Source organism: Cibotium barometz, chromosome 47 (assembly GCF_041138505.1).
Source record: "Cibotium barometz isolate CiBa-2024 chromosome 47, ASM4113850v1, whole genome shotgun sequence".
Classification (NCBI taxonomy): domain Eukaryota; kingdom Viridiplantae; phylum Streptophyta; class Polypodiopsida; order Cyatheales; family Cibotiaceae; genus Cibotium; species Cibotium barometz.
In genome coordinates, this window is record NC_141092.1 from 7,145,631 (window position 1) to 7,172,933 (window position 27,303).

The following is a 27,303-nucleotide window of genomic DNA, read 5'->3' on the forward strand; positions in this document are numbered from 1 at the left end:
CTTACATAGCTTTTCCCTTTGATGAAAATCAAAATTAGGCTAATAATTAGACATTTTATGTATTAAAAACAGGTTGCGCAAAAGGCCATGTATGAGAAGAGGCCCAAAAAGTGGCTCTAAAGTTTTGGAAAATTCAAAACAAAGTAGTATTTAACCTATATAACATGGGTGCACCTCAAGTTTTACATTATTAGCTTGCATATGGAAGGAGAAAAATTCATGCTCCACCTGTATAAAAAACGTCATTTCAATATTAGCGAGTCAAAAATTTATCCAATAATTATCGTTTGATGATTCCAGGATTTAGTTTACATCATGGGCTTTCCATCAAGCCAAGTTTCATGATCAAACTATGTCCCTTCTAAAAGTTATGTCCAAATTACTACTATTTTGAAAACAGCAAAAATCATGCGTTTTATCAGCATGTGTCTAAGAAAATTAAAATATTACCTTGCAAAAGCTAAGAAAAGTGCAATTTAAAAAATCTCAAGGATTTTTTGGGTCTTGAGGAACATCTATGGATGTTAAGCATTTCAAAACTCTTAATAGATTGCCCACAAAAATTCAAGAAAAATGCTAGACACTTTAGTGTCTCAGGACACTTAAGTGTCCAATTACAGAACTAGTGTTAAATAGCCTCTGTGTAGCATGTAGGTTCCACATGCTTCACCATAGATGTCATATATGCATAGTGCATAGCAAAATCTCGATATGTCAATATGTCAATTGGATATCTGACTCTCTAGGATCTCCGCAATGCCTGCGGGTCACTCTGAACACCTGTCACTCTAGCATGTGGTGGCACATATCTATCCTGCCTAGCACCAGGTGTGCGTAAAACAGGTATGCCAAGCTCCTCATCCAAACTCTCCGAACTAGATGACTCATAACCTGTGATTCCAATTCCTTTGACCTTCTTATTTCCTTTATCCATAGCACTACTCCCAGTGCTCACACTCTCATGCCTCAAACGTCCTGACCATGGACGTACAATACTACTCTCAGCCTCAAACGTCCTGACCATGGACGTACAGTACTACTCTCAGCCTCAAACGTCCTGACCATGGACGTATACTACTCTCAGCCTCTGATGCTGCTCACCCAGACATAGAAGTAGAACTAGAACTTGCTTGTGGCAAGTTCACAGGCACATCTGCTTCAAGTGACTCAATGACACCCTCATCCTTTGCTTTGTACCAACTAGCAAGCTCATCACACCACATCTCGTGAGGTGACCACTTGTCTAGTTTGTGGATTGTAACATTTGTATGCCTTTCGATCCTGTGCATATCCAACAAATACACATTTTTCTCCTTTAGGATCCAATTTCCTTCTTCTTTCATCAGGCACATGTACATAAGCTATGCATCCAAAAACTTTGAGGTGTCCAATGTCTGGCCTATAACCTATAAGCCGCATCTCTGGCGTACTTCCATGAATGGCTGCTGTAGGTGTTTTGTTCAGTATGTACACTGCATTAGCACATGCTTCTGCCCAATAGTAATCTGGCATACTCTTTTCAATGAGCATCGCCCTAGCCACTTCACATATGACTCTATTCTTTCTCTCAGCCACACCATTCTGCTGAGGTGTATACCTGCAAGTCAATTGTCTTCTTATTCCATGCTTCCTCAAGAAATGCTCAAAAGCTTTTGAAGTGTATTCACCACCTCCATCTGTCCTCAAACATTTAATCCAACAGCCATATTGCTTTTTTGCAAAAGCTTTGAAATCCATGAACTTTTCCAATACTTCACTCTTCTCTCTAAGAAAGTATATCCATGTCATCCTGCTGAAATCATCAATAAATGTCACATAGTATAAACTGCCTTTGATAGATGCATTTTGTGCAGGACCCCATACATCACTGTGCACTATCTCAAGTGGCCTACTACTCATATTTCCTTCTCTAGGAAACCTCAACCTTTCCTGCTTTCCAAACTGACAGGCTTTACAAACATGCATATTCCCATCATATTTGAATCTAGGCAATCCACTGAGACAATGCCTCTTGTCTGCATGTTCTTTAATCTTTGTATATTGACCCTGTACCACATTTTTGCTTTTAGAGAACATGGCTGATTTTAACTCAAGAATTCCAGCATCCAGCTTAAACAATCGGCCTTCTTTCTTGCCTTTAGCAATGACTCTACATCCATGTTTAAAATCCTCAACGAAGCAACTATGCTCGTTGAAACGAACCTGTAATCCCTGTTCCACCATTTGACCAACTGAGGCCAAGCTCTTTGTGATAGAAGGCACATACAATACATCAGACATATGCTTTGTTTGACCATTGTGCATAACCAATGGTACACTTCCAACAATGACATGTTGGGTATCATCTCCTGTTTCCACATAGCCTTTCACATCCATAGGCTTCATATGCTCAAACCATTCACCATGACATCTCATATGGTTTGATGCTCCTGAGTCCATATACCATGTGTCATCATTCTTAGCATTTGTCATCATCGATCCCACAACATGTTTCATGGCAAACAAATGATTTGCAGTGCCATCATTAGCCATATGACCATATTTTCCACAATAATGGCATTCCACATCTTGCATAGATGTTTGTTGGCCTTGCCAATGTCCTCTACCATGGGGGTTACCTCTGCCTCTCTGAGGTGTATATCCACGACCACCTCTAGCACCATATGTAGGCTGAAAATTCTGTTGTGGTGACCTGTCCTGCCATCCACGACCATAACCACCACGGCCACGTGATGCAAATCTCCCCCTGCCTCTAAAACCTCTCTGAGAATAGAAAGCCTGATTTCTGCCATTATCATCATGGCTAGCAGATGCATCCATAAATGAATCACTGAGTTTGATTTCCTCAACAAGCAAAAGGGAAACCAACTCATCAAAATCTGGTAAACCTGTACTCCGAACCGAGATGGATGTATCAAAAGATTTATATTCCTTGCTAAGACCACGCAAGGTAATATCCACCAAATCATCATCAGGCATAGCGGCACTTATTGTTGCCAATGCATCTGCAAACTTCTTTATTTCTTGCACATAATCATGGATGCTCCTTTTATTTCGCTTCACGTTATGTATCTACTGTCGCAAACTAAGACTTGCGAGCACTCGTGTCTGTATCAAACATCTTTACCAAAGTATCCCATGCATCTTTGGGATTCTCAGCATCCTGTATGTGTATGAGTATAGCATCAGAAATACATATAGACAGATAATGGAGCACTTTGAATGCTCTTTTTGACCATTGCTTGTGAGCTAGAACCTACTGCTGTGTAGGTTGTCGTGGTAGCTCAGGCTCTAGCTCAGCACCTGTAATGAGATTCCAAAATCCTTTTCCTTTCAAGAAACTTTTGATCCTGTACTTCCATGCCTGGAAGTTCTTCCTATCCATCTTTTCACCATGCTCAATGTGCACCTTCTGCACTCGTCCAAAACTATAACGGAGCCTTCCTCAGCTCAACCACACTCCAATGAGTGTTCCAGATACTCCAAAGTAACCACAAATCTTCAAATTTGATGTAGAAAATCAACCTGTATGCATCCAAAATGAACTGGCTCATGCAGTCCGAGATACCCTGTTTTGATGCACCTTCCACGGCTCCAAATCACAATGTAGTGGTGCAATCAAGTATGGACAACTTGCATTGACACCTAAACAACCTCAATGTAGAGTATCAACACCATCTGACATGTGTACAGATCAATTTTTGAAAACCCCTTTCTCTGTTTTGGGAAAAACCAGAAAAACCAAAAAAACCAGTAGTAAATTGGCTCTAATTTTTTTTTTTTTGTCCAAATTGAGCAACCAGGAATTCATTAGCTTAGCAATAGTGTCCATCAACTCCATGTAAGAGGAATTTGTCCAATTGTTTAAGACCAAGGATTAATTGCTCAATTAAAATCACTTTGTTTCTCTGCAACCAATGGACAACCTGTTTAATCAGCTCATTCCCAGCTCAATTAAGCATAATTGATCAAACCAAACATGTAGCCCTCTTCTCCAATGTATATAGCAACCAATTTCTAAAGAAATTGTGGAAGTTATCAAGCAACCAAGTGGAAATCAATCTCCTCGTAGCAAAAAAGTCAAAATTCTGCCTTGTTTCACTGTAGGAGCTGCACCGCCTGCTCTACAGGGATTTGGGGATGATTATAACACAAATTGATGATGTATTTAAGTCCCCAACACACCTAAGTATGTGTGCAACCAGTCAATGGTTGGATTTTTGCCAAAAATATGCTCCAAATGCATCAAATCTTGACTCCTTTTTCTCTATTTTGTGAGAGCTCAAAAAACCAGAGATTTTCACTCATTCAAATGCATGTAAATTGCTCCAAAATCATAGTAGGGCTTGCATAGGAGTTGCCAATACATCTCTCCTTGTCAGATACATGTTTGCTTTGCCAGATTTACATGTATTTCCACCATACATCAGTGCTTCCAAGCTTTAATGGAAAGCTTTCAAAAACCAGAAATTTTCTTTGCTTTGAATTGCTCTAATTTGCTTTGTTTTTGCCTGAATCACCTGCAATCCGCTCAAGGATGTTTAGAAGACCTTACCTGGTAGGCCAAGCTCTCAGATCTGATAAGAATCAGTGTGCTCCAAGCTTCACAGCTCCAATGGCAAGCTTCACAGCTCCAATGGCAAGCTTCACAGCTTCTCCTCACAGCTTCTTCTCCCTCTTCACTCACTCATATAAACCCTAATAAACAGCACAAGGCTCTGATACCATGTTGAAAGAATGGTAGAGAGGAAGGAGACACACACACAGGAGCAAACCCTAATGTATATTGCAAACCCTAACCAAAGAGGAAAGCCATCTCCCTTCTCACACAAAGCATAATGCCATAATCCATAATACACACAACACTATGAGTTGTGTCCACACACATCTAACCCTAGCTAATGTCCACACACTATGACCAGCTGGACACGCGGTCATTTATGTCTCACACATGTTCCTACCTAACATGCCAGCACATAGCATAGCTGGCTCACACTGACATCGAGCTTGAATCTCAACACTATTGTCTTGCATCCCCCTCTAGCCACTGCTATACCTTCTCCCCTAGTTCAGCCCACTCATAAGCAAGAGACTATTGGGTCCAAGAATTTGGATAAAAATGCCCCCAAAGTTGGGAAAGTGGCTTCGCAAATGCTAGCCATAGCTAAAGGCAAGGACAAAGGTAAAGAGAAAGAGAAGGCCCCTGATAATGATGGTTTTTTACAGCCCAAGAGGGTGTTGAGGCAAACACCCCTTCAATCTCACCACTGGGATGCATCTACTCCTACTCCAGGCCAAGCCTCTACCTCAGCCACTCCCCCAGTTCTTCTCAATTGGGTTGGAGTTCTCAAAAAACACATTCCTGTTTGAGTCTGAGGAAGGGCTATCCTTTGACCCAGGGAAGGAAGGGCTACAGCCCATGATGGGTGATGCTTAAGCACTCTTTGGTTGTATATTCTTGGTCTCCTCCTTTGTATATATCCTCATGCTTGACAAACTCCATTGTGTCACTCTTAATGTACAGGGCCTCTGCAATCCTTCTAAGGCTAGTGTGGAATTATGTTTTAACCAGGCAGCCGGACATTCTCTGTTTGCAAGAACATAACCAGCATTCTATGGCTGGCCAGGCTGGCTATTTTGGGGGCTATGATATCCACTATGTAGGTACTAAGCATTTCTCGGGTCTTTGCATATTGGTCAGACATGAACTGCAGCCCCAGCTTGCCTTCAATGATTGTGATGGGTGGCAGATGGATGGTGATTCAATGTGATGTCAATGGTGATATTTGGGAATTTGCCTCTGTTTATGCCTCGCAAACTTCTACTTCCAAAGCTTCCATGTGGCATGCCATTGCTTCTTACCCATGGCGATCTTGTGCTCTTCTTGGCGGAGACTTTAATAACTCTCCCATGCCATCAGACAACACTACTCATAGATCTCATATGATCCCTTTTGAAAAGCGATCATGGGAGGAGTTACTTACCACGACACATGCACAAGATTTATGGACAGCCATGCACACTAGAATAGCGGGCTACATCTATCATTATAATGCCTTTACTAACTACTGGGCTCGCTTGGATAGATGGTAATATTTACTGCATGCTCAACAATATACAGATTTCAGTCTTCATATTGAGGTTGATCACTCTCTTGGTCTCTCTGACCATGGTCCTTTATGATTGAATATTCAGTTTGGTCAGCCCTGGGATGACATGCCTTTACATTCCATTCGGATGAAACATATCAATAAAGGATACCTGCAGCATGCACAATTTCAACAATTGATCCGATATGCCATAATTCCTCTTACAGCCCATGTCCATTATGACTGTAATTTTTCATATGGCAACGCCTTGTGGATAGGCTTCAGCATGCTATTCATGAATATGGGAGTAATTTCATGCCTGACTGGAGAGCTAAAGTTCAGCATGCCAAAGCAGTAGTTCAGTCCTTGACTGCACATTCCCAATTGCAGCCCCTCTCCTCTCAACAAATGGACACTCTCTCTCAGTCTCAACAGCTCTCTTGCAAGCTAATGACCGACGAAAATTGGCCAAGTGGCAGGTTCGGGCAAGGATGACTCAATTCATGGATAAAGGCTGCTCTTCAAAATCTTTCTTTCAAGGGTTACATGCCTTCTAGGAGGAAGACCTCTTGCCTTAGAGTCCGTAAACTGGATGGTGAATGGACTCGGTCTTTCTCAGAGCTCCAACAGGAATGCTTTTCTTATTTTCAGAAACTGTTTGCACCCCTTGCCACCACTTCTTTGCACGAATTACAAGCTTGGGGATACTCTTTTACAGCATGCTCTTCCCATTCTCAACCCACAGGAAGCTCTCAAACTTGATATGCCTTTCACTGATGTGGAGCTTGATGGAGCTTGATGATGCCTTGTCCCATCTCAGCACTGGTAAGGCACCAGGGTATGATGGCCTCACGGTGGAATTTTTCTTACACTTTTGGGAAGACCTTAAAGGTGTTATCCTGCAAATGATTAATGAGGCTTGGCATACAGGAGTACTCCCCCAATCATGAAAGCATGGCATAGTTAAACTCATCCCCAAGCAAAATTTGTGTGAGCATCTCATGGATTGGAGGCCCATCACATTGATGCCTGTTGCAAGTGCTTTATGAGGGTCTGCATCCCTTCTTGCAATATGGCTTTGTTCCTAGGCATGATAATATTGGCAATGCTCTCATGGCTATTGAATATGCAAAATATTCTGACCATGATGTTTTTATTATGCAAGTGGACTTTGCTAAAGCTTTTGACACGGTCAACTGGGATTTTATCTCACAGACAATGGCTCAGATGAGATTCCGGCCAAAAATGGCTAATGTCATCTACTGCTTGTATGCTGACTCTACAGCCCAATGCATCCTTGGCAATCATCTTTCTCAATCTTGGTCCTTGGGTCATTCGGTCAGACAAGGGTGTCCACTCAGTGCCCTCTTATATGCCATTGCCACTCACCCACTTCTCAAATACTTGGATCATCTTACCGCGCAGGACCTTCTCATTGGTCTTCAGATTCCTGGAGCTTCTCTCTTTATGGCTCAGGCATATGCAGATGACTCCTTCTTTATGCAGCATAATTCTCCACAACAGTTGAAGACTCTTATGGACACTCTCTCTATATATGGCATGGCTGCTGGCCTGCCTGTCAATTTTGACAAATCCAGCCTCATACCTCTGCATTTATATGATTGGCGTGTTCTTTTATGGCCCGGACACATTATGCAACCCTATGATGTGGTCCGCTATCTTGGTTACCCTATTGGCTGGTACATCACTAGGAAACAACAGTTAAAGTAGATTTTGACAAACTTCATGCCAAGCTCCACTACTGGAAGCTCTCCACCTGGCCACTCCATGTTAGGCTCCAGATTGTCCAGTTGATTATCATGGCCTATGTTCAATACTATTTGCCTTTGATACATTGGACCTCTCAGGACACTTCTGCTTTCATGTCTCAGGCTATGCTGAATATTGCGCATCATGTCTTGGCAAGGAAAATTCCTCTCCTACTCACCTTTTTTCGTCAGACGTAGCCATGGACTCATATGCTTGCAACCACGTGCACGGCCTTATGCACTTATGCACATGGTGCATGGATCACTGATCACGGGGAGGTCATTTTGGGCAGATTTGTAGGTTCTATCCCGGGCTGCCCTTTTGCCACTTCACTTATTTGCAATTGGAAACAGGTCCTTTTGCATGCTCATTGGGCACCCTTCCTTTTGTCTCATGCCAATTCCCTTCGGGGCAGGAATGCATTTACTAGAGTGCTGTTTTTGATTCTCCATTGGCCCTGCAAGAGCCGATTCGGGCATACAATCTCAGCAAATTGGGGATTAGGTGCATAAATGATGTTGTTGATGCTACTGGTCAAATGCTTTCCTTCCCTCAGGCTATGGCTTCCTATCCACTAGCCATGCATCATAGGTTCATTTGGAGGAAAATTGCTGACTTGCTACAGCCTTTTCTTCCCATCCCTCCTTTATCTAACAGGGACAGATTACAGGATTGGCAGTTACACCCGGTGGGCTCAAATTCTCGTCGTGTTATTCTTTCTGACCTAATGGTTAGGACGACATACTCTTTCCTCCAACCATCACCATGGATTCATTCACATGCTAATTCTCTTTGGCATATGACAAAATCACTTGCTTGGTGGCGAAAGAATCTTTGCAATTTATGGAGGAGTAAATTGCCTCTCAAGCAAAAGCTTTTCCTATGGCATTGTCTTACAGGTTCCTTATCTGTGGGGGTCACTCTTGCTAAATGAAGGATTGCATCTGCTTCTTGTCTTCGATGCATGGCCCCTTCTGAAACGGTGCCTCATTTGTTTTGGACGTGCTCCAGCACTAAGGCCTTCATCCGTAAAATTTCCATGTTACTTCGCCTTCGTTTCCCTAACTCTTTTTTTGGGAAACACTTTTGGCTTTTTGGCAAACTCCCTACAACCACGGTCCATTCTCAAAAAACACATTCTTATTTGTGAGTCTGAGGAAGGGCTATCCTTTGACCCAGGGAAGGAAGGGCTGCAGCCCATGATGGCTAATGCTTAAGCACTCTTTGGTTGTATATTCTTGGTCTCCTCCTTTGTATATATCCTCATGCTTGACAAACTCCATTGTGTCACTCTTAATGTACAGGGCCTCTGCAATCCTTCTAAGTGGAGGCTAGTGTGGAATTATGTTTTAACCAGGCAGTCGGACATTCTTTGTTTGCAAGAACATAACCAACATTCTATGGCTGGCCAGGCTGGCTATTTTGGGGGCTATGATATCCACTATGCAGGTACTAAGCATTTCTCGGGTCTTTGCATATTGGTCAGACATGAACTGCAGCCCCAGCTTGCCTTCAATGATTGTGATGGCAGATGGATGGTGATTCAATGTGATGTCAATGGTGATATTTGGGAATTTGCCTCTGTTTATGCCTCGCAAACTTCTGCTTCCAAAGCTTCCATGTGGCATGCCATTGCTGTCATGTGCACACCATTCAGGTGTACAGTGACATGGCATTATTTTATGGCATGGCATCATCAGGCATTTAATCAGGATTTATCAGGCATTTTATGGACATTTAAATGAATGTTTTCAGCATGTACCACATGGTATGGGTTGGATTCAGCATTGTAGCATCATATTAACCATCTAGACAAAAGCATTGGGGCTTATGGAGGCAGCCGATAGCATTCAAGTCAGCCGACCAGCCTTTAAAGCATTTATGGCATTAAAATGGCAGTCGTGAGCATATTCAGAGCTGGCCGACTGCAGCCAAGCTAGCCGACCAACACCAATTCCCCATATATAAAGAAACGCATCATTTCAGCACAGACATCTGAATCTCTTCAGCGTTTTCCTTCCTAGGAGCAAAGGGGGATACAGTTCAGCATCCAACAGTGTGTTCCTTCAGCGTTTCTACACCAAGAGGACTGGGAACAGCAGCGCATCCACGCATCAGCATATTCAGCCATCTTCCCAACTCCTACATAGAGGGATACCAGCATACAAGTGGTGGAACTCAGCATTGGAGTTAGGACAGCCATCCTTCATCATTATTCAGCATGTTTCCCTCTCTTCCAGGCGTAAACATCATCTAGGATAGCATAGATCCCTTTGGATCTCATTGTAACCGCATTCATCATCTAATATAGCTGGGGGGTGGTCAAAAAGCGAGCCAAGAGCAGCGAGCACAAAGCAATGAGTAGAGCTCATGTTCTTGTGAAAGTGAGCAGGTAGGGGCATGGTATGATGTTAAGCGAGCATGAAATGTTAAAGAGAGAGTGGAACCACAGTGCAATTCTGTAGCAATCAAACAAAGAAGACATGAAATGTTCTAAAATGACCATTGCAATATTTTTTTTTTCGAACCAATGGTGCAGATACAAAAAATCACTATTAAACCAATATTGCTTGGCTCGCTAAAAAGATATTGAATCTATAGTATTCACAATGTTGGAGAGCCATTAGCAAACAAAAGACAATAGACAGGAAAATTTATAAAATAACCAAAACATTTCCAAAACAAGTACTACGGTTCAGCTGGTATGACATGACCCCCATACATATTTCAACTAAAGTGGGTTGCAGGTTCCTAAAGCTGTTGAGGATGACTTCTAATAGACTTAGTTAGCATGTCTTTTACAATTCTCTCAGAAATACAAACTTGATGAATATGCATATTGTTGTTCACATCCTGTCCCAGAATCATTAAGAACACAAAGTATATGTGCTTGCATGCAAGATATGGTCTTTTCTTGGCCACTCTATCTCTGAACTCCACACATGAACACATTGGATTCTTCTGAATAGTGACCTCTATCAGAGATGTGTCTTGGCTCCCATTGGTCAATGGATTAATACTAAATGTTTCCTTTACCCCTTCTATATGTATATGGCTGCCTACAACTTCTGCATGCATATCTAAGGCTGCAGTGATTTGACCAAATGCAGCCTTTGAAATTCCTCGTCGATATGGAAATTGTTTCACCTCCTTGTTTGTCTCGCTAGTGCCTTTTGCAAGCTCCTTTTCTAGAAAAAACTCAAGAGGAATACCAATGTCATATCCTGCTCTAATAAGCTTGCAGGCTTCTTTCACTTGTAACTTGGTACCTTTAGCAATGGGCCAAACACAAGGGACATCCTCTGGTGGATGTAATATTGTCTTTGTAATTTTCCAAGTGTGCCTAACATCTGTATTACAAAAATAGCAATACTTCTCCTTTTTCCAGGAGGATAGTTGACAATCACTCCAAAAACAAGGACTGACATCACCCCCTCGCAACCTTGAGCTACACTTTTTCCCTGATGCCCAGTGGTTGCACTCAACTCGATTCACTGTTGGTATCCTCCGCAAGGCCCACTTTGTATCATGCACATCACTTTCAAGGCTCTCTAAAACTTTGCATTGCTCATCGACCTCTATTGCAGGCTCTAACCTCTCTCTTGTCACATAGTTAAACTCAGGCCTATGGCTAGAGTTGCCAAAGTTTTCTTCTGTTGAGTCGTGTAGTGGCCTTTTGGCTCGAATAGTTTTATTCTCACCCTTGAATTTTACCCTATTTGAAAACATAGGGGTCCCCGCCACTGCATCATCCACTGCTCGTGAGGTAGCTATTGGGGATGGACTTGCTTTCTGTCGAGAAAGAGCTCTCTCAACCAAAAGCTCCAATGTAGGCCCACAACCTGTGTATTTTCCTTCCAAGAAAGCCAGTTGTCTGGCACATTGGAAGTAAGCATTGATTAGATCTGTCACACAAGCATCATAAAGACTAATCTTTTGCCTATACCCCTCCCCTGCCAACCAGCTTGCATGCTTGGTCTCTGACATATTTGTCCTTGGGACAAGAGCATTGACAATAGGCTCTCCATCCTACAAGAGAGTGGTAGAAATTGATTAAAAACAATGCAGTGCACATAAGTAGGAGGCACACAATAATACAATGAATAATCTCTTACAAACATTACCTTTAAAATGAAATGACCCCATCGACTAACCCTATAGTGCCACCAACTCAACCAGCTAAGAAGCTTAGGGATGTTTCTATCAGCTGCCTTGCCAGTTGCCCACCATGCTCGTATCCTGCGAAATTGCTGAAGGGCACTTTCTTTGTTTGGGGCAGTCCTCCACTTCTCACACATCTCCCTGTGCTTTTCTTGATGTGGGCTATAGATGTACCTCTGCGTGTGGACACAAAGGTTGTCTTCCCAATGCCATAAACATGACCTTTCCCTTTCAATCATCTCCTTTCCATCGTTGAAGACACGTCTCACTGCATTCCAGTTAGCGCCAGCCTCATCCGCCATAAACCCAAAAAAATTTGCTACCTTCCCTGTGTGCTCCACCATTACCAAATTCATATTTTCCCAAAACATGACTTGAGCATCCTCATCCTCTTCTCTAAATTCACAAGTTGCTATTGTCAATAGCTCACCAATCCTACATGCCACAAATGGAAACAGAGTTATATTAAAGACACAAATTAAGCAATGCTCTCTACCGCTTGTAACTTACATGTGGTCATAAACATGTGCTCCCATTGTATGCCATCCAGTATCCACTCGATGCACATGATCAAAGCAGACCCATGCTTGATTAAGATCCCCATTACCATCCTTGTCCATTCGCCGAACAATGTCAATCCCAGAACCAGGTCCAGTAGTAGACATCTTAAAGATAAAGCAACGCTCAGTAGTAGTGGTGGCTTGCAATGGAAATCGAGAACCATGGAAGAACTCAAAATGGCATGTTCTTTTTAGATTAAGAATGGCTTCATATCCTTCACCCAGAGGCCGTGTTGTTTTTCGTGTTTGCATTACCATCTGCTTCACCCTGCATTCATAAAGCATACTTAGTGTATTAAAGATGATAATTGCATACTATTCTTTGCTAAATTGCACTTCCTACGTACTTTTTGACATTTATCAAACTTTGCAACTCTTGCGACATCTCCTGTAGCTCCCTCTCTGTCATGAATTCTCCCTGTGCCTTGTCATCATCAGTGAATGCTCTTAAAACCACCTCCCTTGCCACAATCATTTGTACCTTTCTGGGCCCAGCGTTGTGGTCGATGCCCACTGCACGTGCTACAAAGGCCTTGATATTTCGTATCGATGCTCGGCACATTCCCTTGGAAACCATGTGTGTATGTTTGCCATAATGAATAAATAGTCTGCTATGCATTGATTCTTTTGGCATAAAATAATAGACACAGGCAGGACATTCTTTAAGACACATTGGCACATGCTTGCAGAAAAAACACTCAAGGTTCCCGAAGCTCCCAATTGCTAAATTCCCATATTTTGGAGATTTTATCAGCTGCCCATTCCAATGGAGTTTGTTTGGTTGATTCATACGTGTCCTAAAGGAGCAGTGCTCATTCATGCACTGGAAGGTTCCCCCGCAGAAGCTCTTCGTAAGAACAAAAGTTTTATTGGCCCTAGTTTGCGTTTGTGGCTTTGTCCAAATGTTGCCCTCGTATTTTTGCTCCATCCCTTCCATACCTTTCCCACCTTCAAGCTCATATGTACTGAACTCTGGGTACACCTTGGGAAGCTCTTTTACCTTGCCTTTGTAATCACAATCATGGATTAAAGTGTGCAAGACATCAGTAGGAGGTAACATGCGGATTATTTGAAAGCAAGAGACCGCAGTATCAAACTGAACATCTTCCTCTTCCAAATGTTGAACGCACTTTTCCACAGGAGAGACCTCTATCTCCTCTTGCAATGACCCATGTGCTTGGACATTGATTTCTTCTATCTCTTCAGTGTCCAAGTCACTGTAAAGCACAATGCTCTCTAATTCAATGCGCAATGCAAAACAAAAAATGTCAAAGACAAAGTTAATGCCACTTACATTGGAGTACTCTTTCGAGAACCGGGAGGAAATATAGTTGAGGGGCCTTGTTCTGGGGTCTCAAAATAATTCTCTGATTTGGCAATATATACAGAGGACAATGAATGCTCCAAGATAAAATATGCCTCGTCTCCAATCCCTGCATACAAGTGTAAAGGACAAATGGGCTCATACTCTCCTCCAATTTCAAGTAAGGCCTCCACATTTATCCCACCAATAGTTCCAAGCTTCCCCCAGATCATGTTGATTGACACAAGACATTTGCCATTCAAGAAGGGGACTCGAATGCATGCACCCATTGTAGAATGGAGGAAAACACGAGCCTCCCTGCATAATGCAATCACAACAACAATTAAGGAATTTACATTGAATATTAGCCAAAAATATTTTAATACTAGATGTTCTTGCTCTAATCAATAGCATATACTAGCCATAATACAATTTTACCAGGCTCATTTTAAGACTATGGGTAGAAGCAAATAAAAATATTTATTGCAAAAATAGTCATAATGAAGGGTATCAAGAAGAGTACATGTATATATGTATATATGTTTGTGTGTACACGTGTGTGTATGTATACACACACACACGCACACACACACACACACACATATTTGCTTTGTGTTAGTTCTTGCGCTTTTTCATAATCTCCTATTAGATTTCAAAAACTCTACCAGTTGGATGCCATAGCATAACTGTGCTATAGATTTAAATAAATCGGAAAAATATTGACCAAACCCTTAAATTTTAGTGTTGAAATTCATTAGTGTTAGGATAAAAAAATTTGTCCAGTGCCTAACTTAGGGTTTTTAGTAGTTGGCTACTTCTTATGAAGCAATTACTTAACGCTTTTAGTCGTCCTCCACACAGAAGCATCTTCCCTCGAACACACACGCAGAGAAGCGATCATGAAGCATCATACGTCTCCCCAGCAAAGAAACGCTGATCTCATGCGCAGGGCCCTCTCCCCACTCCAATCTTTCTCCCCAACAAAGAGACACAGAAAGGTATCATCATCCATGAATTTGTGCTATTTTGCCTGAATGAATTTGTGCGCTCAGCGCACAAAATAATAGGATGTTTTGCTGCCGCCACACTCCACACACAGTAGTATGAGATGTGCGGTGTTACTTCTTGCTATTTTTATTGAATGAATTTGTGCGCTCAGCGCACAAAATAATAGGATGTTTTGCTGCTGCCACACTCCACACACAGTATGAGATGTGCGGCGTTACCTCTTGCTATTTTTCTTGAATTAATTTGTGCGCTCAGCGCACAAAATAATAGGATGTTTTGCTGCCGAGCAGTGACAAAATCGTCACGATTTTGAGTTCGTTTCAAGCTTCGGGGGCGCTGCCCCCGAACTCCCCCGCCAAGGGGGGCCTAAATGGCTGCCGCGCCGGCCCCCCTTGGATCCCCCCGACGGCAGAAATTTGGAGAGAGTAGTGTAAGAACATGCTATCTATATGGTGCTGTCTCAAACACATTGCATAGAGTGTCTCTCTTACTACTGTCTATATTATGCAGACTTTGTGTATACAAGAAGCTCAAAAAACTCACATTTGATGTCTTCTTGGTTGAGAAACGACTCACACAGTCGAGAGAGGAGACCAGCAAACATGTGCATCTAAAGAACAATAGCACAAAAAGAAAAAAGTTTGTCCTTAAAAAAGTGTTGGATTGCGAAATATCACTTCTAAAGTTTCTTAGTACTCAATATTGAACGCCTTCAGATTTGGGCTACCGAATCTTTATATATTTTCCAATAAATTTGAATGCCTTGAATTGAACACCTGAAAAGGGCTCCGTAAATATTTTCCAATGGAGATTTTTTTAAAATATTCAATACGGCTTTGAATGCCTTGGAATTTGGGCCAAAGCACTCCATATGATAATCTCAAAGATATTCTGTTCGTTATAATGAGTTGGCCGTTTTGTTGGATAGTGAATGTGCCACCTTTGTTTGATGATTGTGTTGCAGTACTGAATTTAATCTCTTTAGTGAATGTGCCACCTTTTCTTTAAGTTTGTGTCGTATTACTGAATTTGCTGTTAAAATAATCAATTAATTATACAATACGAGTACAATACTATTTGAAGATTTGTTCTTGTATTTTTGCATGGCTATCTGGTTTTCAAATGAGTTCGAGTCATTTCACTAGAGCATCTTGCTTGAAAGGTTCTTGTTGTGCAAAAATGGATGAGTTACCTCTTGCTAAGCAAAAAAAGAGTGTGCAGGTTGGCCCAGGTGAGAGCTCATCGAGACACACAAGGAGGCAAGCTGATTTTTCTAGCACTTTGGAGCAAGCCGCCTCCTCAAACCCTACTACTACAGAGCATGCGGTACATATCATAGATGACACTAACCTGGAGGTGGATATGGATAGGCAGCATCTACATAGTGATGAAAGAAATGAGGAGGATGGACAAAATGTAGTGGGGGCAATTGAGGAAAATAAAGGTGATCAAAATGAGGGTGAGAATACTCAAGGTGGTGATAATGAGGATGAAGGTGAGAATACTGAGGATACTGGGAGAGAGATAGAGGGGGAAGAGAACACACATCCACTAGAGGATCAAGAAGAAACAGTTGTCACAACCCAAACTGAAGGAAGCAAGCAGAAAAAAAATAAGGTTGATATTTTTGGGAAGATTCTAGAGACATCTACTCCACAAGCCTTTTTAGATAGGATAGGAGTCAAATTTAGGTCTCCACCTCCACGTGTTCCTCTCTGTAGGATGATCCAGACGGAGGCAATCCGAAAGGTTTCTCCCTCAACAGATAAATCTCTTACTCGAAGCTTCAAAAAACTAGGTGGGTACATTGAGAGCATGGGAGCTTTCACAGTATCAATTATGGACTTGGAAGGGGAGGAGACACCATTGACACAAGAGAGGGAGGAATCTTGGGATGAGCATTGGAGGACTGTGAATCAACAATTTGAGGAAACTCTTGCACTTGACCCCGAGTGGGGTCCGTACTTGAGCCGAAAAATGGTGCATATTCTTGATGGTAATAATCGACACAATGCTTGGATGGACTGCATTTCTACAGGTGAGTTCTCATTGGGATGTTATAGTTTCTTATGCTTCTTTGTCCTTCCTAATTTTGTGTTTTATTACAGGGTTTCAAGGGGATTTGTCCATGCATTGTTGTGTTCTCTGTAAATTTTATGTGTTCGAGCGGAGGGATGTGGGTGAGCTTTTGTTTTCATTGTCCAGGTTGAACAAGTAAGTTAATTTGTCATCAGAGTCTCCTTCTATGTCAAGTAAGTTGTTTGTACTCAAGAATATTAACATATTTCTTCTTTGTTTTGTAGGACGCATGATTATGCATTTGTGCCAACCACATTTGGTGATCGTCTATTTCAACTAAGAAGATTGGGAGAGTCCGACCTAACAACTCTCATGGCACATTTGGACAATGAGGACAAGCTATGGGTTGAGAGAGAGATGCAGAGTGCATCTGCCAGAGGAAGGCCTAGTTGGCTTCATTTGCCAATCCAGATTATGACTTGGCTCTTGTTCAAGGATGAGATGTAGCAAAAAATTGATGAGGCATCAACAAATGGACCACTTGCCGAGTCTGCTAGGGAGAATGTGACTCGAAAGGTAGAAGTTCTCTACAGAGGAAAAACATCAAAATATGCAAGGATTGCTGATCCCTCCAATGGTGAGGCCTTTTGGTGTGCAGTGCTCTCCCTCCCATGGCACGCGTCAAGCAATCATGTGGCCACAGAGGAAAAGCTCAATATGATAGGTTCTGCTTGCATCAGAGACACAGATAAGGCTCACATTGTCAAGCTATTGGACAACTCTCAGGCTGCAGTGCGATCACTTGAGGGTATGCCAAATGATAAGACAAAGGTTAGGGAATGGCTGCACATGTACTCCTACTGGCTTCAGATCACGGAGCTGGGTTTGAGAATCCAAAATGATATTAAAAATGCCGATCGAGTCAGGTTGCCAGGTGAGAGCCGATTCACCTCTTTTGTTGTTCTATGCAGAAGAAAGTACTTCAAAAGGGCTTTCAAAGTGCACGAAGGAGGCATAAAATTTAGCCATGATATTGACCATCAACCAGGCCTACAAAGTGCTACACGGCGAGTCGTTTATAGGTTTTCCTCCAACATAACCCAGATATTCCTTGTTAAAAAACATGCATGCTTCTTTCTGTGTGTTGTTTTATCATTTGTGCTTTGGCTTGCAGATGGTTGCTTTCTGAAATTGAGGAGCACCAATTGGATATTTTACCCCCTCTCGCTAGTGTGTGGCTTTGTGTTGACAATCAATCTTATATGTATGCCGATTTGAAGCTTGGAAGAGTAAGTGATTGAATTTGTCATTTTGAATCCATGATTGAGAAACATGTTCATATTGAGGGTGAGTTGTGTTTACCCATGTTTGTCATTGAACAGGCCATGTCAAGCATAGAGTCTCGTTTCTGCCCGTGGTGGTTGGACCTTGAAAGAAACCATGTGCCGGAGGAGGAGCTTGATCTGTATCGCCAACATAAGTCTATATTGGAGCTTCGTAGCCAGCAAATTGATCATAATGAGGCCACATCCACATCACATGCAACATCGATTGCATCGGCTTCTTTTCGTAAGTCATTGCCAGTGAATTTAGGGAGGGAAATAGTGAATCGTGCATTGGAGGTGAATCGAGCAATGGAAGCAAATAGGGAGCAGAGTCAACAACAGACATCCAATAGTAGTGCAGGCGGGATACAACCAACTGACATCATAACCAAGACATTGCAAGCTCCAGGTATGTGAGCTTCCTACCTCATCTCTATCGTGATCCGATTGTTTTGACTTGAGACTATGTGTGTTAAATGTCAAAAACCTGTCTATAGGAACCATTTATGCCTTCAATGTCAGTATTGAGGACCTTGCAGCTACTTTTGTGAACATGGAGGATGCATCCTCATTGGGAAAGCAAGTGCTTGATGCCATGAATGTTATTTGCACAGTAGGGAATGTTAAGAGTAGAGGGTCCGATTACTGTGTGGAGTTGATATTTGCAGACTTCCCCTCAAATATCATCATTGGAGGTTGTGTTGCAAACAAGGTTCCATATTGGAATAAGATTGGGGATGGCATGTATGACTCTACTTTTAAAGTTGTTGATTCTTGTCTCTCGGATCGAGGCTTCTTTACATGCCTTTACACTATGGAAGAAGGAGTGACCATTGAGCAGGTTGCACAGAGCGTTGGGTTTGGCATTTATCATAGACAGGTTGTGAGGTGTACTCCACCTATTGGGAAGAAGATGGGGCAAATGATTACTACCCAGGTATTGGTGTTGTTCTCTTTGGGGCTGTCATTTGTGCAAATCTTCTTTGTCCCATTTAAGGTGAAAATGCATGAACAACCAATGTGTCTTTGCTTGTAGGTCACTTGTCTAATATTGGCTGTTTTTGTTCGCTCAACATCTCCTGCTACAAGCTTTGTGATGCATGGGGATCAACTAAGGGATTTGGCACTAGGTGATGATCTTGATGTAGGGCAAGATCTTATCTTTGACATGTATGTATGCATTCAAATCAAGATAGAATTTAAAATGATTTTCGGTGATCTTTATGGCATATGGTTAATGGTTTGTGTGCATTTTCAAGAGTGCCATCGGAGGATCTGGTGAAGAGAAAGGGTAGACCATGGCGGGGCGGTTGTCAGAGAGGTCAGCGGCTTAGCAAATACATCGTCTCCGTCTTCAGTCGTCCTGGGGACACGATTTTGGATTTGTTTGCTGGCACTGGAACTCTTGGGCTAGTGGCAGCATTTATGGATCGCAATGTCATAATGTTAGACAAGGATGAGCGGATCTATGATCACCTGTTAGAACCATACTCAGCAAAGGTATGCATGTTGAAAAGATAAATATGTTAGTAGAGAATAATTTTGTATTGATAAAGCTTATTTTCTTTTCTTTGTGTCTCTTGCAGTTATGAGGATCACATGTCTACATCAGAATGCCATTAGAGATAGTCTTTTTTTTAATTGAGACAATCATTTTTTTGGGACTATTGGAAGTAATGTTTTGATGGATGTTATGCTTCTGAATGTTTTTTACAATAGCATGTAGCTGATTGTTGGACAATTTTTATTTGGATTATAAATTTTTTAAATCCTATGGTTATGGTTTCTAAAGAGTATTATATTGTTGTGTCAGTGGTATGGCTATTAAAATTGGTGTGCATCTTAATGGCTTGATTTCTATGCTATCTAGTCGCTGTGGTTTCCATGTGGTTGCAAACAATAGTTTGTTTCTATTAGTAGCTCCAATGACCAATTCAACGTCTTTTTAGCGAGCCAAGTAGTATGAGTTTTGTAGTGATTTTTTATATCCGCACCATTCATTTGAAAATGCTTTATTTGCAATAGTCATTTTTAAACTTTTTTAGTCTTCTTTGTTCTGTTCATTATAGAGTTGCACTATGGTTTCACTCTTTTTAACATTACATGCTCGCTTAACATCATACCATGCCCCTACTTGCTCACTTTCACAAGGACTTTATTTCTACTCACTGCTCTGTGCTCACTGCTCTTGGCTCGCTAAATAGACGCACCCATATAGCTGCATTGCATTGACACATATTTGTCTATCTCTTAAACATCATTAAGTGTAGTTTAGTTAGACTAAGGTTGTGATTACTACGATCGAAGCCTCACATGTCACATTGGTATCAGAGCGTTACAGGGGGTAACCAGCTTTAGATCATGTTTATTCCATCAGTCATTCAATCAGACATTATGTTAATCGCTTCCGCACAGTTAAACCCAGTTCTCAAAATCTTGCAGGCCACCCTTAGGGATTTTCCCTTAGGTATGCATTAGTAACCCATCTATCTGCATTCTTTCACAGCATATAGAGTTGCACATGGTTTGCATAGGAGATATCTTAGCAGTCATCTTAGCAGTCGATCTTGCATCTGCAAGGCATAAATGTTTGCCCATGAACTCTCTGGAAAAGAATGACATCCATCATCAAAGGAGGACATAAGTTTTGGACTTCAACTGGTAGCAGCAGGGGGTTTCTCTTCCACAGAAGACGGAAGTTTGCTCCAACATCGCCTCAGGAGGTTCAGAGCTTTAGAAACAACGGAGATGGTAGGTGAAAGGTTTCCACAGGCAGGTCAGGGGTGACTCAGGTATTTCCAAGCAGTTTTAGCAGCATTTGCCGTTCAATTTCCACAGTATATAGAGTCTTGGCTCAAAGGATTTCACTCCTGCAGACAACCTCAGTCCCGGCAGCAGAAGACAGAAGGGGGCAGCGGTTCAGAGGAGAAGGATCACAGAGGAGTCGAAGTTTGCAAGGTATACCACCCAGCAACAGTTTAGCAGTGGGGAATGTCACGTGCACACCATTCAGGTGTACAGTGACATGGCATTATTTTATGGCATGGCATCATCAGGCATTTAATCAGGATTTATCAAGCATTTTATGGACATTTAAATGAATGTTTTCAGCATGTACCACATGGTATGGATTGGATTCAGCATTGTAGCATTATATTAACCATCTAGACAAAAGCATTGGGGCTTGTGGAGGCAACCGATAGCATTCAAGTCAGCCAACCAGCCTTTAAAGCATTTATGGCATTAAAATGGCAGTCGTGAGCATATTCAGAGCTGGCTGACTGCTGCTGTAGCCAAGCTGGCTGACCAGCACCAATTCCCCATATATAAAGAAATGCATCATTTCAGCATAGACATCTAGATCTCTTCAGCATTTTCCTTCCTAGGAGCAAAGGGGGATACAGTTCAGCATCCAACAGTGTGTTCCTTCAGCGTTTCTACACCAAGAGGGCTGGGAACAGCAGCGCATCCACGCATCAGCATATTCAGCCATCTTCCCAACTCCTACATAGAGGGATACCAGCATCATACAAGTGGTGGAACTCAGCATTGGAGTCTGGACAGCCATCTTTCAGCCATCCTTCATCATTATTCAGCATGTTTCCCTCTCTTCCAGGGGTAGACATCATCTAGGACAGCATAGATCCCTTTGGATCTCATTGTAACCGCATTCATCATCTAATATAGCTGCATTGCATTGACACATATTTATCTATCTCTTAAACATCATTAAGTGCAGTTTAGTTAGACTAAGGTTGTGATTACTACGGTCGAAGCCTCACATGTCACAATTGCTTCTTACCCATGGTGATCTTGTGCTCTTCTTGGCGGAGACTTTGATAACTCTCCCATGCCATCAGACAACACTACTCATAGATCTCATATGATCCCTTCTGAAAAGCGATCATGGGAGGAGTTACTTACCACGACACATGCACAAGATTTATGGACAGCCATGCACACTGGAATAGTGGGCTACACCTATCATCATAATGCCTTTACTAACTACTGGGCTTGCTTGGATAGATGGTATTTACCGCATATACAGATTTCAGTCTTCATATTGAGGTTGATCACTCTCTTGGTCTCTCGGACCATGCTCTTTTATGGCTGAATATTCAGTTTGGTCAGCCCTGGGATGACATGCCTTTACATTCCATTCGGATGAAACATATCATGCACAATTTCAACAATTGATCCGATATGCCATAATTCCTCTTACAGCACATGTCCATTATGACTGTAATTTTGCATGGCAACGCCTTGTGGAAAGGCTTCAGCATGCTATTCATGAATATGGGAGTAATTTCATGCCTGACTGGAGAGCTAAAGTTCAGCATGCCAAAGTAGTAGTTCAGTCCTTAACTACACATTCCCAATTGCAGCCCCTCTCCTCTCAACAAATGGACACTCTCTCTCAGTCATCTCAATAGCTCTCTTGCAAGCTAATTACTGATGGAAATTGGCCAAGTGGCACGTTTGGGCAAGGATGACTCAATTCATGGATAAAGACTGCTCTTCAAAATCTTTCTTTCAAGGGTTACATGCTTCTAGGAGGAAGACCTCTTGCCTCAGAGTCCGTAAACTGGATGGTGAATGGACTTGATCTTTCTCAGAGCTCCAACATGAATGCTTTTCTTATTTCAGAAACTGTTTGCACCCCCTGCTACCACTTCTTTGCACGAATTACAAGCTCGGGATACTCTTTTACAACATGTTCTTCCTATTCTCAACCCACAGGAAGCTCTCAAACTTGATATGCCTTTCACTGATGTCGAGCTTGATGATGCCTTGTCCCATCTCAGCACTGGTAAGGCACCAGGGTATGATGGCCTCACGGTGGAATTTTTCTTACACTTTTGGGAAGACCTTAAAGGTGTTATCCTGCAAATAATTAATGAGGCTTGGCATACAGGAGTACTCCCCCAATCATGGAAGCATGGCATAGTTAAACTCATCCCCAAGCGGAATTTGTGTGAGCATCTCATGGATTGGAGGCCCATCACATTGATGCCTGTTGTTTGCAAGTGCTTTATGAGGGTCTACATCCCTTGCAATATGGCTTTGTTCCTAGGCGGCAGATCCATGATAATATTGGCAATGCTCTCATGGCTATTGAATATGCAAAATATTCTGACCAGGATGTTTTTATTATACAAGTGGACTTTGCTAAAGCTTTTGACACGGTCAACTGGGATTCTATCTCACAGACAATGGCTCAGATGGGATTCGGGCCAAAAATGGCTAATGTCATCTACTGCTTGTATGCTGACTCTACAACCCAATGCATCCTTGGCAATCACCTTTCTCAATCTTGGTCCTTGGGTCATTCGGTCAGACAGGTGTCCACTCAGTGCCCTCTTATATGCCATTGCCACTCACCCACTTCTCAGATACCGAAGTCCGTGTGGTCGGTTCTCTGATGGGGTCGCGGATCCTCAAATTCTAACTATCCAAGTCTGGGTTCTCGACAAAGATGCACGAACGTGGCAAATGGCAGAAATTTCCAATAGTGGCCAAAAGGACACGGAAGAGGCATGAAATTCGAATTTTGCATGGACAAATGTGTGGCAAGCAACCCAGATCTTTCTTGTGTTCAAATGCGATTCGGACTCATTTCGGATCCGAAACTCTGATATGGTGATTTTGCACTATCTTCGCCGGGACCCAACTTTGACACGCTGGGAGAATTGATTGTGATGCCCAAATCCATGCACAGAGTGATGTGGACATAGAGCAACTTCCCTAGCACAAGTCCGTGTGGTCCGTTCTCTAATGGGGTACCGGATCGTCAACTTCTAACTGTCCGAATCCGGGTTCTCGAAAAAGATGCACGAGCATGCCAAATGGCGGAATTTCCAACTGTGGCCCAAACGACGCCGAAGAGGCATGAAATTTGAATCATGCATGGACAAATGTGTGGCAACAAGCAACCCGGATCTTTCTTGTTGTGTTCAGATGCGATTCGGACTTATTTTAGATCCGAAACCCTGTTATGGCAATTTTGCACTATCTTTGCCGAGAAGTGATTGCGATGCACAAATCCATGCACAGAGTGGTATGGACATAGAGAAACTTCCCTAGCACAAGTCCATGTGGTCCATTCTCTGATGGGTCCTGGATCCTCAACTTCTAACTATTCGAATCCGGGTTCTCGAAAAAGATGCACGAACATGCCAAATGGCAAAAATTTCCAACCGTGTCCCAAACGGCGCCGAAGAGGCATGAAATTCGAATCATGCATTGACAAATGTGTGGCAAGCAACCTGGATCTAGTTGTGTACCATGTAGATCAACAAAACCAATTACTGTAAGAAGATACCTACTTCACATGATGAGAACCAAGGAGCTACAATTGCATTCGATCTAGCTCTACCATGTGGTGGAGCTAGAATGCATCGATCTAGATGTGTACCATGCAGATCAACAAAATCAATTACTCCAAGAAGAGATCTACTTCACATGACAAGAACCAAGAAGCTAGAATTGAATTTGATCTAGCTCTACCACGTGGTAGAGCTGTATCTAGCCTAGACCACATTGTAGAGCTAGATCATAGAGCTAGAATGCTTTGAGGTCTAGCTCTACCATGTGGTGGAGCTAGAATTACATTTGAGGTCTAGCTCTACTATGTGGTAGAGCTAGAATGCATTGATCTAGCTGTGTACCATGCAAATCAACAAAACCAATTACTCCAAGAAGAGACCATGACAAGAACCAAGGAGATAAACAAGTGTGTTGAATTTCGCTAGGACCCAACTTTGACGCGCTGGGCGAAGTGATTGCGATGCCCAAATCCATGCATAGAGTGATGTGGACATAGAGAAACTTCCTTAGCCTAAGTCCATGTGGTCCGTTCTCTGATGGGGTCCCGGATCCTCAACTTCTAACTGTCCGACTCCGAGTTCTCAAAAAGGATCCACGAGCGTGGCAAATGGCAGAATTTTTCAAAAGTGGCCCAAGTGGCACCGAAGAGGCATGAAATTAAAATCATGCATGAACAAATGTGTGGAAAGCAACCCGGATCTTTCTTGTTGTGTCCAAATGTGATTCTGACTCATTAAGGACCCGAAACTCTGTTATGGCAATTTTGCACTATCTTCGCCATTATCCTGGCTGGGACCCAACTTTGACGCGCTAGGAGAATTGATTACAATGTCCAAATCCATGCACAGAGTGATGTGGACATAGAGCAACTTCCCTAGCACAAGTCCATGTGGTCCGTTCTCTGTGATGGGGTCCCGAATCCTCAACTTCTAACTGTCCGACTCCGAGTTCTCGAAAAAGATGCATGAGCGTGGCAAATGGCGAAAATTTCCAACAGTTGCCCAAACGGCGACGAAGAGGCACGAAATTCGAATCATGCATGGACAAATGTGTGGCAAGCAACCTGAATCTTTCTTGTTGTGTTCACATGCGATTCAGACTCATTTCGGACCCGAAACTCTGTTATGGCAATTTTGCACTATCTTCACCACTATCTTCGCCGAGACCCAACTTTGACGCGCTAGGAGATTTGATTACAATGCCCAAACCCATGCACGGAGTGATGTGGACATGGAGAAACTTCCCTAGCACAAGTCCATGTGGTCCGTTCTCTTATGGGGTCCCGAAACCTCAACTTCCAACTGTCCAAATCCGGGTTCTCGAAAAAGATGCACAAGTGTAGCAAATGGCGAAAATCTCCAACCGTGGCCCAAATGGCACGCCAAAGAGGCATGAAATTAGAATCATGCATATACAAATATGTGGAAGCAACCCAGATCTTTCTTGTTGTGTTCAAATGTGATTTGCACTCATTTCGGATCCGAAACTCTGTTATGGCGATTTTGCACTATCTTCGACCGAGACCCAACTTTGACGTGCTAGGAGAAGTGATTGCGATGCCCAAATCCATGCACGGAGTGATGTGGGCATAGAGCAACTTCCCTAGCACAAGTCCGCATGGTCCGTTCTCTGATGGGGTCCCACATCCTCAACTTCTAACTGTTCGAATCCGGGTTCTCGAAAAAGATGCACGAGCGTGGCAAATGGCGGAAATTTCCAACAGTGCCCCAAATGGAGCCGAAGAGGCATGAAATTCGAATCATGCATGGACAAATGTGTAGCAAGCAACCCAGACCTTTCTTGTTGTGTTCAGATGCAATTCGGACTCATTTCGGATCCGAAACTTTGTTATGGTGATTTTGCACTATCTTCGTCGGGACCCAATTTTGACGCAATGGGAGAATTGATTATGATGCCCAAATCCATGCACGGAGTGATGTGGACATAGAGCAACTTCCCTAGCACAAGTCAGTGTTGTCCCTTCTCTGATGGGGTCCCGGATCCTCAACTTCTAGTTGTTCGTATCCGGGTTCTCGAATAAGATGCACGAGCGTGCCAAATGGCGGAAATTTCCAACATATCTGGTATGCTTGTTAGCGTATTGGGTATGCTAACTAGCATATATGCTATGCTAGTTAGTATATAGGGTATGCTTACTAGGATGCTAGTTAGCATACAAAGTATGCTAACGAGGATGCTAGTTAGCATGCAGGATATGCTAACTAGCACATACGGAATCACAATCAATTCTCCCAGCGTGTCAAAGTTGGGGTCCCGGCAAAGATAGTGCAAAATCACCATAACAGAGTTTCGGATCCGAAATGAGTCCGAATCGCATCTGAACACAACAAGAAAGATCCGGGTTGCTTGCCACACATTTGTCCATGCAAAATTAGAATTTCATGCCTCTTCCGTGTCATTTGGGCCACTACAGGAAATTTTTGCCATTTGCCACGTTCGTGCATCTTTTTCGAGAACCCGGACTCGGACAGTTAGAATTTGAGGATCCGGGACCCCATCAGAGAACCGACCACACAGACTTGTGCTAGGGAAGTTTCTCTATGTCCACATCACTACGTCCATGGATTTGGGCATCGCAATCACTTCTCCCAGCACGTCAAATTTGGGTCCTGGCGAAGATAGTGCAAAAGCGCCATAACAGAGTTTCGGATCCGAAATGAGTCCGAATCACATCTAAACACAACAAGAAAGATCCGGGTTGCTTGCCACACATTTGTCCA

General features: G+C 42.6%; 3 protein-coding genes across 3 annotated transcripts; 2 read left to right on the forward strand and 1 right to left on the reverse strand.

Moving 5' to 3' along the window:
* Positions 1 to 12,526: 12,526 nt before the first annotated feature.
* LOC147611303 (uncharacterized) lies at positions 12,527 to 13,055 on the reverse strand. Its single transcript, XM_086784858.1, has 2 exons — positions 12,928 to 13,055; positions 12,527 to 12,848 (listed from the first exon to the last, which is right to left on the reverse strand). Exons 1-2 carry the CDS (start codon positions 13,053 to 13,055, stop codon positions 12,527 to 12,529), a joined length of 450 nt encoding a protein of 149 aa, XP_086640984.1.
* A 1,694-nt stretch (positions 13,056 to 14,749) lies between these two features.
* Positions 14,750 to 17,109, forward strand: LOC147611304 (uncharacterized). Its single transcript, XM_086784860.1, has 3 exons — positions 14,750 to 14,881; positions 16,113 to 16,929; positions 17,000 to 17,109. Exons 1-3 carry the CDS (start codon positions 14,783 to 14,785, stop codon positions 17,107 to 17,109), a joined length of 1,026 nt encoding a protein of 341 aa, XP_086640986.1. The 5' UTR covers positions 14,750 to 14,782.
* A 336-nt stretch (positions 17,110 to 17,445) lies between these two features.
* Positions 17,446 to 18,211, forward strand: LOC147611305 (uncharacterized). The gene is made up of 2 exons (XM_086784861.1): positions 17,446 to 17,992; positions 18,085 to 18,211. Exons 1-2 carry the CDS (start codon positions 17,628 to 17,630, stop codon positions 18,209 to 18,211), a joined length of 492 nt encoding a protein of 163 aa, XP_086640987.1. The 5' UTR covers positions 17,446 to 17,627.
* The last annotated feature ends 9,092 nt before the right edge of the window (positions 18,212 to 27,303 follow it).